At 40.8% G+C, this 13,066-nt stretch overlaps 1 protein-coding gene across 14 annotated transcripts in view; it reads right to left on the reverse strand.

Annotated features, from left to right (window-relative positions):
- ppp1r9a (protein phosphatase 1, regulatory subunit 9A) overlaps nucleotides 1-13,066 on the reverse strand; it is a 360,369-nt gene that overhangs the window by 216,791 nt on the left and 130,512 nt on the right. For all 14 annotated transcript variants that reach the window (XR_006311675.1, XR_006311674.1, XR_006311676.1 and 11 more), the window contains exons 3-4: nucleotides 7,064-7,184; nucleotides 1,802-1,906 (exon numbers count right to left, since the gene is read on the reverse strand). Coding sequence is in view for 11 of the 14 variants with exons in the window: in XM_043689927.1 (XP_043545862.1) it covers nucleotides 1,802-1,906; nucleotides 7,064-7,184 (226 nt within the window). In the remaining 3 variants the exon portion in view is untranslated. The remainder of the gene's footprint in view (nucleotides 1-1,801; nucleotides 1,907-7,063; nucleotides 7,185-13,066) is intronic.

Here is a 13,066-nt window from a genome sequence, read left to right on the forward strand (position 1 = left end):
CCAATCCCTCTACACCTCCAGCCACCATGACCAGGACCACCAAGCCCTCCGTTCCTTCCACTCCCGAAATCCCCTAACAGTACCCTTCCACCGACACTCTCATTCATTTGGCTGAACTTGTCCTCACCCTTAACGATTTTTCCTTTGAATCCTCCCACCTTCTCCAGACCGAAGGGGTAGCCATGGGCACCCGTATGGCGCCTAGCTACGTCTGTCTCTTTGTTGGCTACGTAGAAAAGTCCATCTTCCGTAGTTACACCGGCACCACTCCCCACCTCTTCCTCCGCTACATTGATGACTGCATCGGCGCCACCTCCTGCTCCCGCAAGGAGGTTGAGCAATTCATCAACTTCACCAACACATTCCACCCTGACCTTAAATTTACCTGGACCATCTCTGACACCTCCCTCCCCTTCCTGGACCTCTCCATCTCCATTAATGACGACCCGACCAAACGGACCCCATCACCAGGGATCTATTTCCCTCCCCACCCATTTCCGCTTTCCGCAAAGACTGTTCCCTCCGTGACTACCTGGTCAAGTCCATGCCCCCCAACAACCCACCCTCCCTTCCTGGCACCCTCCCCTGCCACCACAGAAATTGCAAAAGCTGCGCCTACACCTCCTCCCTCACTTCCATCCATGACTCTGGTTTCCAGCATCTGCAGTCCTTGTTTTTACCTACTCTTCCACATCATCAAAGTTTCACCTGCACATCCACCAATATCATTTATTGTATCCGTTGCTCCCGATGTGGTCTCCTCTACATTGGGGAGGCTGGACGCCTCCTAGCAGAGCGCTTTAGGGAACATCTCCGGGACACCTGCACCAATCAACCCCACCGCCCTGTGGCCCAACATTTCAACTCCACTCCCACTCTGTCGAGGACATGCAGGTCCTGGTCCTCCTCCACCGCCGTTCCCTCACCACCTGACGCCTGGAGGAAGAACGCCTCATCTTCCACCTCGGAACACTTCAACCCCATGGCATCAACATGGATTTCACTAGTTTCCTCATTTCCTCTTCCCTCACCTCACCCCAGTTCCAGCCTTCCAGCTCAGCACCGCCCTCATGACCCGTCCTACCTGCCTATCTTCCTTTCCACCTATCCACTCCACCCTCCTCTCTGACCTATCACCTTCATCCCCACCCTCATTCACCCACTGTACTCTTTGCTATCTTTCCCCATCCTCCTCTCTGACCTATCACCTCCATCCCCACCCCCATGCACCTATTGTACTCTATGCTACTTTCTCCCCACCCCCACTCCTCTTCTCATTTATCTCTCCACCCAGCAGGCTCCCTGCCTCTATTCTTAATGAAGGGCTTTTGCCTGAAACATCGCTTTTCCTGCTCCTCGGATGCTGCCTGGCCTGCTGTGCTTTTCCAGCACCACTCTAATCTAGACTCTGGTTTCCAGCATCTGCAGTCTTTGTTTTTACCTACTCTGCAAACTGTCAAAAGACATCAACCAAACTAATTCAGAAGTCAACTAAGAGAGATGGCAAGACAAAATATAAAAAGTAACCAATGTTAGGCACAATCATCTCCATCGGGAATTTATTCACTCATCTAATGGCATATTGAATTTCATCCATTTCCTCATTTATCCATTAGCAAGTCTCCACATTAACAACATCAAGTTGTAATATAATAATATGAATAATGTAAAATTCTAGATTATACTGAAAACTAGATTCGACTGAAAACTTTCAGGTCTAAGCAATCTGTAAATGGTCTCTAGGAGAATACCACAAATAATAAATTTGATATTCCGAAGGTTAAATAAAATATTTCCTTACCTAACACTGCCTTTAGTTGTTCTCAGAACAGTGGCAGCAAAACTTTGAGTAACACCCACTAGACTGATTCCATCCACTTCTACAATCTGATCATTCACCTGGATCCTTTATTAAAAAATCAGAAACAAGCATTACAGAAACATGTATATTTATTTAAAAGAGAGATAAAAGATCTTACTAACTTTCATAGCAAAGTGTTTTCTATTATTATTATTTTCCATTAACTAGTTTTGTTCCCTATTGATATGTGCAGAACTGCTGTCACTTTCTATACAAAGGACAGTGTATATATTATGTAAATAGTTCAACATGCCATTATCCACAGGGAAAACTTGTATGGAGACAACATTGTACAAGACACATAGGTGAACCTACATTATTGAACAAATTGAACAATCCTTACATTTTCAATTTCTATCTTGTAGTCAGCATCAGTAAATAAATTAGATTACACAACTGTGCACTGTGAAATGCTACAGCAACCCTTACATTTGTTTTGCCAAACATAATTCTGTACGTCATTAGTAATAGTGTACTAAGCATAAGCTTTATAACATTTAAAGCATTTATAACGTACCATTTTTGACAAATATTACGCCTAATACAGTTTTACATTTAGATTAGATTCCCAACAGTATGGAAACAGACCCTTCGGCCCAACAAGTCCACACTGACTGTCCAAAGAGTAACCCACCCAGACCCATTCCCCTATCTTATATTTACCCCTGACTAATGCACCTAACACTATGGGCAATTTAGCATGGCCAATTCACCTGGCAAGCACACCTTTGGAATGTGGGAGAAAACTGGTGCACCCAGAGGAAATCCATGCAGACATGGGGAGAGAATGCAAACTCCACACAGACAGTCACCACAATGCGGGAATTGAACCCAGGTCCTTGGTGCTGTGAGGCAGCAGTTCTACCCACTGAACCACCGTACCGCCCCATTTGTCATTTGCCGATGGCATTTCAACTACTTTTTCTGTTGGAAGAATTTCACACACAAATGACCCCCTGAGAGCAAAGAACTTTTGCTCTTCTCTATCTTAAAAGGGAGATCTCTTTTTCTTAAACTGTATCTCTAAGTTGAGATTTCTCCAGTAACAGGAAACTCTCTTTCAGAATCCAATCTGTTAAAACTCCTCCGGACCTTATTTGACTCAATAAGACCATTTTTCATTCCTGTAAACTCTAGTGGATAAAGATCCAACCTGTTCAACTTTTCTTCATAAGCCCTTTATATCAGGAATGAGTCAAGTGAATCTTCTCAAAATTACTTCCAACACAATTTTATCCTTTTCCAATTAAGGGGACCAAAACTGTACACAGTACTCCAGATTCAGTCTCACCTAAGTATGATAGAATTGTAAGTGTATAATTTCCCTATGTTATATTCCATTCCCCTTGCAATCAACATCAACGTTGCATCTGCCTTCCTAATCACTTAATGTATCTCCAAACTATCTTGGCAATTTACATACCACATCACCCAGATTTTTGTGTACCTCTGAATTGTGCAATATCTACTTCATTTCCATTTAAATAATATACTGCTTTTTCATTGCAAAAGGGGTTTTTGGTTGGGGTAAGGCAGATTTTAATTATAATAAGGCAGGAACTGACCAAAACAAAACAATCTGGGAACAGTTTGTTCAAGATAAATCTGTAGCTGAGGTGGGAAAAACTAAAGGCCCAACATGTTGCTCTTAAAGGGAACAAGTCCAAAGGACCCTGGACATTTAGGAATATTCAGCATTAGATAAAAAGGAAAAGAGAGATATATAGCAGGTACAAAGAGAACAAAACAATAGAGGCCTTAGAGGAGAATAGAAAGTGCAGGGAGAAATCTGAAGAAAAGCAATCAGGAGAGCAAAGATGAAGACCACTGGTGAACAGTACAGGTGGTCAAGATTAGGAAGGATACGAAGATTAGGAAGGATACCATCCTACAAGTTGATCGTGAGGAAGAGGAGTGCCCATTAGGGACTAAGGGGAGAAATGTGTGCATGAAGCCGGAGGACATTGGTAAAGTGTTAAACAAGTACTTCACACGTGTCCTTGATTGGGAGGAGGAAAATGCAAATACAGAACTCAAGAAGCTGAACTGTGAAGTTCTTGAGCAATTTGCTAGAAGCAGTGAGGAGGTTTTGGCAACTTTAAAAGTGGACAAATCCCAAGGTCTGAATGAGTTTCATCCCAGTCTGCTGTAGCAGACGAGGGTGAAAATAACAAGGACCCTGACCCAAATTTTTTTAATTGATCTTGCCATAGGAGAGGTACCAGAGGTCTAGGGAAAGCTAATGTGCTTTCACCTATCAAGAAGGGTATTAGAGGCAGACCAGGGAACTATTGACCAGTGAATCTCGTATCAATGGCAGGGAAACTATTGGAAGAAAAAACTGCAGGAGAAAATTAATCTCTATTTGGAGACAGCGTTTAATCAGGGATAGTCAGCATGGCTTTGTCAGAGGGAGATCAAACCTGTCAACTCTAGTTGAATATTTTGAGAAAGTGATCAAGTTTGTCAATGCAAGTAGGGCAGGTGATGCAGTTTACATGGATATCAGCAAGGCTTTTGACAAGGTCCCACAAATGGAAACCGATAAAGAAGGCGAAAGCTCACAGGATCCAGGGTACCTTGCTAATTTGGATCCAAAACTGGCTTAGTGGCAAAAGACAGTGTGGCAGTAGAAGGCTGTTTAAATTTCTGGAGCCTGGTATAAAGTGACATACCGCAGAGATCAGTGCTGAGTCCTTTATTGTTTGTTATATTCTTAAATAATGGAGGTGAAGATGTGGGGTGATTAAAAGCAAATTGTGGATGACAGAAAGATTGGCCATATAGTTGACAGCAAGAAGGTACAAAGTTAAAAATCACACAACACCAGGTTATAGTCCAACAGGTTTAATTGGAAGCACGCTAGCTTTCAGAGCGTCGCTCCTTCATCAGGTGGTTGTGATCACTTGATGAGCGGCACTCCGAAAACTAGTGTGCTTCCAATTTGTACACCCCAGTCCAACACCGGCATCTCCAAAGCAAGAAGGTAAGTCTTAGGTTATAGGAGAATACAAATGGATTGGTCAGATGGGCAGATCAGTGGCAGGTGGAATTTAATCCTGATAAATATGAGATGCTGCACTTCAGAAAAAGGCGCGAGATAAAAGGATTATTCAATAAATGTCTGGACACTAGGAAGCTCTGAGGAACAGAGGTATTTTAGGATGCTTGTCCACCAATCCCTGGAGGAAGCAGACAGTTTAATAGGGTAGCTAAGACAACATCCAGGATGCTTCACCGCATAGATTGTAAGAGCAGAGAAGTCATGTCAGAACTGTACAGAACTTTGGCCACAGCTGGAACTCTAGAAATATACGAAGGATGTAATTGTACTGGAGGGCAAAAAGGGGATTCATCGCATTTTTACCAAGATGGAGCATTTTAGCTATAAAAAGAAGCTGGAAAAACATGGGTTGTCTTCTTTGGAGCAGAGAATGATGAGAGGGGAACCTGATAAAAGTATATAAGACATGAGAGGTATGGACAGGGTGGATAGAAAGCAGCTGATCCCTTTAGTTGAAGCATCAAGAATGAGGGAGTACACTTTTAAAGCAAAAGGCAAGAGATTTAGAGGGAATTTCAGAAAAAAGAACCATTTCACCAGAGGGTGACAGGGATCTGCAGTGCACTGTCTGGGAGAGTAGTTGAGAGGGTAACCTCACAACCTTTATAAAGTACTTGGATGAATATTTGAAGTGTCATAACATTCAAGGTTATGGGGCTACTGCTGGCAAGTTGGACTGGTGTGAGCTGTAGCATGTTTTTGGCAGTACAGACTGTATTGACCAAAGGTTCTTTTTATGATTCTATGAAACTGTGACTATACAGTGAAGGTACACTTGACATGATTTCATCACCTTTGGTTTCAGATACTATCTATAATTTGATTTATAAATTCTTGTAATTCTGCTAATGTTTTCAGGATCAAAGGTGAGTTACCAATGGACAGGCTGAAACATCATACTAATGGATGGAGGTGGACAGAGGTACAAACTAACAAGCAGCAAGAAGCTTGAAGCAGCAGCTCGGAACATTCTGAAGGAAACCAATTTTCACAGATCACAAGTGGACAACACTACTGACAAACATACCACAGGCTCCATCAACCTTGGAGGTGGTGAAGGGAGGCCACAGTCAAAGGCAAGTGTAATGAATGGACTAATTTGTGTGCTACAGAAAGTTAGGACAAAAACAGCAAGGTGTATTACAGCATCAGTGTCCAGATTTTGCTCCAGTAGGTACATAGGTGAGAAAAATATTGAGATGCAGGTTTAAAAAGACACAAAAGAACAATTGATGAGATATAATGCAAAATTAAGGTGAATTTTTGCCATAATATCGAGGGTCAACACCAAAACTGAAACATGACAAGTGCCTACGAGGGATGGTGGAGTCAATTTATCGTAGATATTCATAGAATTATATATCCTTGCCTCTAACTTAGGGAAAGTATTCCAGAGCTTGGAACCTCCATTTATGGAAGTGTTAGGCACATTGCCAAGTGTAAAGCCCTTGAAAACATAAAACTGTCTTCAATGAAGGTATCTTGTATCTCTACGTCAGCTTTAAATGGGACTGAATAGTAAACCAAATTATTTCAGTGTACACAGACAAACCAGATGTATGAACCTTAAAATGAATCACTAACCTAATGAAGCTACACAAGAGAGATACCTGAATAAGCACTGGAAAGAGAAGGTTACAGACTGAGTTAAATATTCCTACACCTAGAAATCAGGACAAAGTTCTGGCATTCTATCACATTCAACCGTGAAACAAGAAACTGGCAGGGCGAGGGAAGTGTCATAAACACACTGATTCTTATCATGACAAGACCAGGAAGAGAGTGGAAGATCACAGTTTCTAACCAGCTTCAGTGATAAGTGCAAAGCATATTATCTTATTCATGAGGACCCATTTCTTATGGATGCCAGGTTTGCCAATTTGGTTAATTTCATATGACATTAAGAAGTTGTTGAAGGAAATCCAGAACTAGCAAAAACACAAATGGCCACCTTTTTGTAGGAAGTAAGTACGTATTTAACTCATTTTACAGTGTATTTACTTGTGAGTTATTTGTAAAACAATTGGGTTAAACTTCATTTATTTCACACTCAAGGATGTAATTCTACAGAGACTACATTTCTGTGACTCCTATAAACAACATAGAAGTACCATCTTTTCAACTTCAATTTCTCTCACCTGTTATCTCTTTGAGCTGCTCCTCCCTCTGTAACGGTCTTGACAAAAATTCCTAGTTTTTCTAATCCTGCATCTGCTCCAACTCCCATTCCTATAATACTGATGCCGAGACCATCTTCATCTGCAGAGTGAGACAGTAAAGAAATAATTTGGTATGGAGACAGAGATAAAATAATACACTGAAAACGCGAGCCAGCACTGCAGCAGCATCTTCACCATTATTTATGTTTAACTAAGATTTGTGGGTAATATGGAAAAATAATACAAAATTCAGTCAGGCTAAACTACACTGATGCTTACTTCCATGTTAATGTATTCAACAGGAAAGGGGCTATGAACAAAGCTTTTTTAACTGGATAGCCAATTACACAACTGAGTGAAATCAGACCAAAATTCATTTACCACCCCCTGAGAAAAAGAACAGGAAATGACACCACCAACCCAAAGAAACCCAAACATATAAATAGAAAGCAGGAATCATCAGCAGTGCTTCATCTGGAGGCTCACTAAAGGTGTTACCTAGTATGGTGATCGAAATGAACCTTCCAGTTCAGCAAGCGAACCTACATCCAGAACCTCAACCTGAGCTACAAATCTTCTCAAAACTTGCTAAGACCAAAACGGAGCCAGAACCAGAGGTGGTGACACTTGGAGGTGTGACGCAAAGTTTATAGATAATGGAGTTAAAATGTATTTTTCACAAAAGCACACTGGGAGATGGTTTTCAAGTACAGAAGGCTAACAGGTTTACTTAATAAAGGCAGGGGAGAGGGGGATAGAAACTATGTTCAGAGGGATAGCAACAATATCTTGATAGAAGAGAACCATTTACAAAAATATCTGGAATTGGAGCCTGACAGTAGAATTGCAGCCATTAGTAGTAATAGCTTAAATGGAGAAGATGCAAATAGATTTCACAGGTAAGATGGGGTTGGAAAGAAAATACAAGGGTTATTGGAGGAACAAGAAAGCAAGATTCTTGATCAATGCTGGGGCAGAGGGAATAGGAAAACACTCATGAGTCAAATGAATAGATGGTTAGAATCCTATACCCACAAAAGTGGATAGTTTAAATAAGTCTGATAGCAGTTGATATGATCCGGCCATATCTGATGAAAGTTAATGAACTAGTCATTATGTCAGATATGCTCAAGTCTCCACTCGCTGGAAATGGGAAGATCAAAATGGATCCTGAACTACAGAGGAACAAGGGTCCGTTGGGGTAATATGCATCAATGGTGGAGTTATGTAAGTGATTATACAGATGAACTCGTGAACTATCGTGGCAAATGAAAGCCCAAAAACAAGGCAAATGGATTTAAAAGCAAGTTTGAAAGTGCCTTTGGAGGATGTTGTTTGAACACTGGGTGGAATTGTCAGTGTGTCTTAAACATTGTTCTATTAATCAGACTGGGACAGGAATTCACAAACATTAAATGCAAGATGTGAAAGACTGCATGGGATGATTGGGAGTTTCAGATGTTGACTGGGATAATTTTAAGAGCCAAGGATAAGGAAGAGGGGGAATCTCTGAAATACGATCAGGAGAGCTTCCTTGATTAGTATATGTTTGGTCTTTCTAGAACAAAGATAATGTTAGATCAGGTGCTGGGGGCTAAGTGTTAATGGGAGAAAATTTGGGCAAAATCAGTAATTATATCAAAGTTTAGATTATTAGTGAAGAAGAGTAAAGGGCAATCTAATATATACAATTCCAACAAGACACTAGGTGATCCTTAAAGAAGAAATGCTTTAGGTACAGGTTAGGTTGATTTGAACATGGAGATAAAGACAAAGGAAGCAAAACAAAGCATGATGAAGGGGACAGAGATATGATGAAACACAGAAGAAAGGTGCATGAACCAGGTCAAATAGCATAGCTTGAAAGGAAGGCAAAGTAGAAAATAAAACTGGTAAAAATAGTGTAAGAAAAGGATGGCAGCAGACAACATAAAAGAGAATACAAAAATCCTCTTTCAAACTTTTAATTAGTAAGCAATAAGTAAATCAGAAATGAAAGGGTCCTATTACAAAACAAGAAGTGAAATAAGCTTAAAGGAACAGGGCAAGGCTGGAATACTTAACTTCTTTGTTTAGCTATCTACTAAGGAAGAGAAATCTGATCAAATATTAGTCGAAGCGGCGATCATGGACGTATGTATGAAAATTAAAGAGGTGGCAGTATGGAAAGGTTGGTTATTTTTAGCATAGATAAGTCATTTGGTCTGGGTGGCTTGTTTCCCAGGTTTCCAAAGAAAACAGGGATGGAGATAGTGAAAGGACTTGCCACCTTTCAATTCAGTCACAATGTAATGGGGTGCCACAATATCGAGGAATAGCATGTGTGACATCCTAATTCAAGAAAGGGTGTTAAGGTAGGTTAGATCACATGGAATACAGGGAGAACTAGCCATTTGGATTCAGAACTGGCATGAAGATAAAAGACAGGGTGGTAGTGGAGGGTTGCTTTTCAGACTGGAGGCCTGTGACCAGTGGTGTGCCACAAGAATCGGTGCTGGGTTCACAGCTTTTTGTCATTTATATAAATGATTTGGATGTGAACATAGGAGACATAGTTAGTAAGTTTGCAGATGACACCAATATTGGAGGTGTAGTGGACAGTGAAGAAAGTTACCTCAGAGTACGCTAGGATCTTGATCAGATGGGCTGAGGAGTGGCAAATGGAGTTTAATTTAGATAAATGCAAGGTGCTGCATTTTGGAAAGACAAATGAGGGCAGGACTTATACACTTAATGGTAAGATCCCAGGGAGTGTTGCTGAATAAAGAGAGATTGGAATGCCGGTTTATAGTTCCTTGAAAGTAGAGTCTAAGGTAGATAGGATAGTGAAGGAGGCATTTAGTATGTTTTCCTTTATTGGTCAGAACATTGAGTATAGGACTTGAGAGGTTATGATGCAGCTGTACAGGACATTGGTTAGGCCACTTTTGGATTATTGTGTGCAATTCTGGTCTCTCTCCAATAGGAAGGATGTTGATTAACTTCAAAGGGTTCAGAAAAGATTTACAAGGATATTGCCAGGGTTTGAGCGCTTGAGCGAGAGGGAGAGGCTGAATAGGCTGGGGCTGTTTTCCCTGGAATGTCAGAGGCTGAGGGTTGTTCTTACAGAGGTTTATAAAATCATGAGGGGCGTGGATAAGGTAAATAGACTTAAGTCTTTTCCCTGGTGATGGGAGGGAGAAGAGTCCAGAACTAGAGGGCATAGGTTTAGGGTGAGAGAGGAAAAATTTAAAAATGACCTAAGAGAACTTTTTCACAAAGAAGGTGGTGCGTGTATGGAATGAGCTGCTAGAGGAAGTGGTGGAGGCTGGTACAATGACATTTAAAAGGCATGTGGATGGGCACATGAATAGGAAAGGTTTAGAGGGATATGGGCCAAGTGCTGGTAAATGGGACTAGATTAATTTAGAATATCTGGTCAGCATGGGCGAGTTGGACTGAAAAGTCTGTTTCTGTTTTGTACATCTCTATGATTGTAATAAGTACAGGCTTGTTACTTTAACCTCAGTGGTGAGTAAGGTTTTGGAATCCATTATCAGAGAAGAGGAGGCATAAATTTGTATAGAGTCATCATCTTTGATGAATACAACTGAGTTTTTTGATGAAGTAAAACAGGGTGAAACAGTGGCTCAGTGGTCAACATGGCTGACTCACAGCGCCAGGGACCCAGGTTCAATTCCAGCCTTCGGTGACTGTCTGTGTAGAGTTTACACATTCTTCCTGTGTCTGCGTGGGTTTCCTGCCAAAATCCAAAGGTTAGGTGAATTGGCCACACTAAATTGCCCATTGTGTTTAGGGATGTGCAGGTTAGATGCATTACTCAGGCGTAAATGTAGAGGAATGGTTCTGGGTGGGTTATTCTTCGAAGGGTTGGCGTGGACATTTTGGGCCAAAAGGCCTGTTTCCACACTGTAGGGAGTCTATGAATCCACAAGTTGATGAAGCAAATGCACTCGATATTGTCTCCAATGGATTTTAAGAAAAAGAGTTTGCCAAAGTAGCACATAAAAATCTGATCACCAAAACATATGTTGAGAGAATGGGATAGAGCAGTTGTCATTATATATGTTTGTTTTTTTGAATTGGAGGGTAGCATCCAGGGTTTTCCCAAGGATCAGTGTTGGGACCACTGCTTTCTTTGCTATATATAAATCATGTACAAAATATGGAGTTAAAATTCAATATTTGCTAATGATACCAGAAATGGAGAAATGACAAGTGGTAAGAAGAACAGGACTGCAAAATGTACAGAAAAGTGGCAGATGAAATTCAATATAGAAACATTTTTGGGGATGCATTTTGGCAGAAGTGATGCTGAGAGGTAATATTTACTTGATGACACAATTATAAAGAATTTGCAGAAACAGAAGGGTCAGGATATGCATGTTTACTGATCTTTTAAGGGGACATAACATATTGAGGGAATGCTAAGCAAAGTACATGGGATCTTGAGCTTCATAAATAGAGGTATCAGGTACAAAAGAAGGGACATTATGCTGAATTTTTATAAATCTCTGGTTAGGACACAGCTAGAGTACTGTGTCTGGTTCTGGTCGCCACGCATCAAGAAAAATGTGAAATTCCTTGAGAAAGTGCAGGACAGACGTACCACCAGAATGGTTACAGGCATGGAGATTTATTCTTATAAGATGAGGTTGGAAAATCTCAAGTTGTTCCCATTTGTGTAAGAGAGATTGAAATTATGACAGACTTATACAAGGTAGACAAAGAAAATCTACTACTTTTAGGTGACAATATAAAGTTTAGCAGACAGAGATTCAAGATTAAAGTTTCAGTAAATGAAAGGGACGATTACATTTTTACATTGCAAGTGGCAATGACGTGAAACACCCTGCCAACGAAAGTGCTGAAACAATTAATGACTTCAAATGGAAATGTGTTTGGCACTTGGAAGAATCAAATTTGCAGGTCCACAGATGGAGTAATGGAACTAATGAGAATGAGCTCAATGGGACCAAACTATCTTCTTCTGTTCCATAAACAACTGTATGGCTCTTTGGATTGCACATGTTACCAACAAGTTAGCCCAAACCACACTTTCAACTCAAAAACAGCTTTTAGCAGTAATTGCTCAAAACACCCATGATGTTTGTGGTCAAACTGGTAAGCACAGGCAGGCATGTATCTCAATGGCTTGCATGTGGAAAGAGCTAAGCGGTCATGCAGCTGAGACAGGAAGATGAGTGGTGGTTGCATGTTTCAGCTCCTATTTTGCAGGCTCCTTATCCCTTGTGAATGACTGTTCTGTGGGTAGTGACAATGAGACCAATACTGGGGGAGGTACCAAAGTACCCTCATCATTTCAACATGATAGCTTTTCATGTAATTAGAACATTTAATACAGGATGAAGTTCATACTAACCACAAAATTTCAACATAACTTTCGTGATTTATATACATCATACGGGTCATTCTGCTATATTGCATGTTTCATCAGCATAAATTGGCTATAACACGACTGAAGAATTGTGGATATTGTTTGGATAACGCAAACTTTCTATTGACCAGCGATAGCGATCTTCTACAGCATGATTTTCTATAGCGGTTTTCCATAGCACTATTTTCTACAGCGCAAGGTTGCTGAGGAATACAACTGTCACATGACAGCAGAATTTCCTGAAGGTAGATCAGTTCAATTGAGAGACAAGATATCATCACTTATGAGCTAAGATTGCCATGCAAAGAATCTTTGCTGAAGATGAATTAGTTTCAGTCATTGAAATTCCTATTTGACAATAATAAACAAAGATCAGATTAATCAAGTGTTTGACACAATGAAACAGAAATTAGATAGACATAAAAACTGTTGTGGTTCTGTTCACTGAGCTAGGAATTTGTGTTGCAGACGTTTCGTCCCCTGTCTAGGTGACATCCTCAGTGCTTGGGAGCCTCCTGTGAAGCGCTTCTGTGATCTTTCCTCCAGCATTTGTAGTGGTTTGAATCTGCTGCTTCTGGTTGTCA

Source organism: Chiloscyllium plagiosum, chromosome 5 (assembly GCF_004010195.1).
Source record: "Chiloscyllium plagiosum isolate BGI_BamShark_2017 chromosome 5, ASM401019v2, whole genome shotgun sequence".
Taxonomy (NCBI): domain Eukaryota; kingdom Metazoa; phylum Chordata; class Chondrichthyes; order Orectolobiformes; family Hemiscylliidae; genus Chiloscyllium; species Chiloscyllium plagiosum.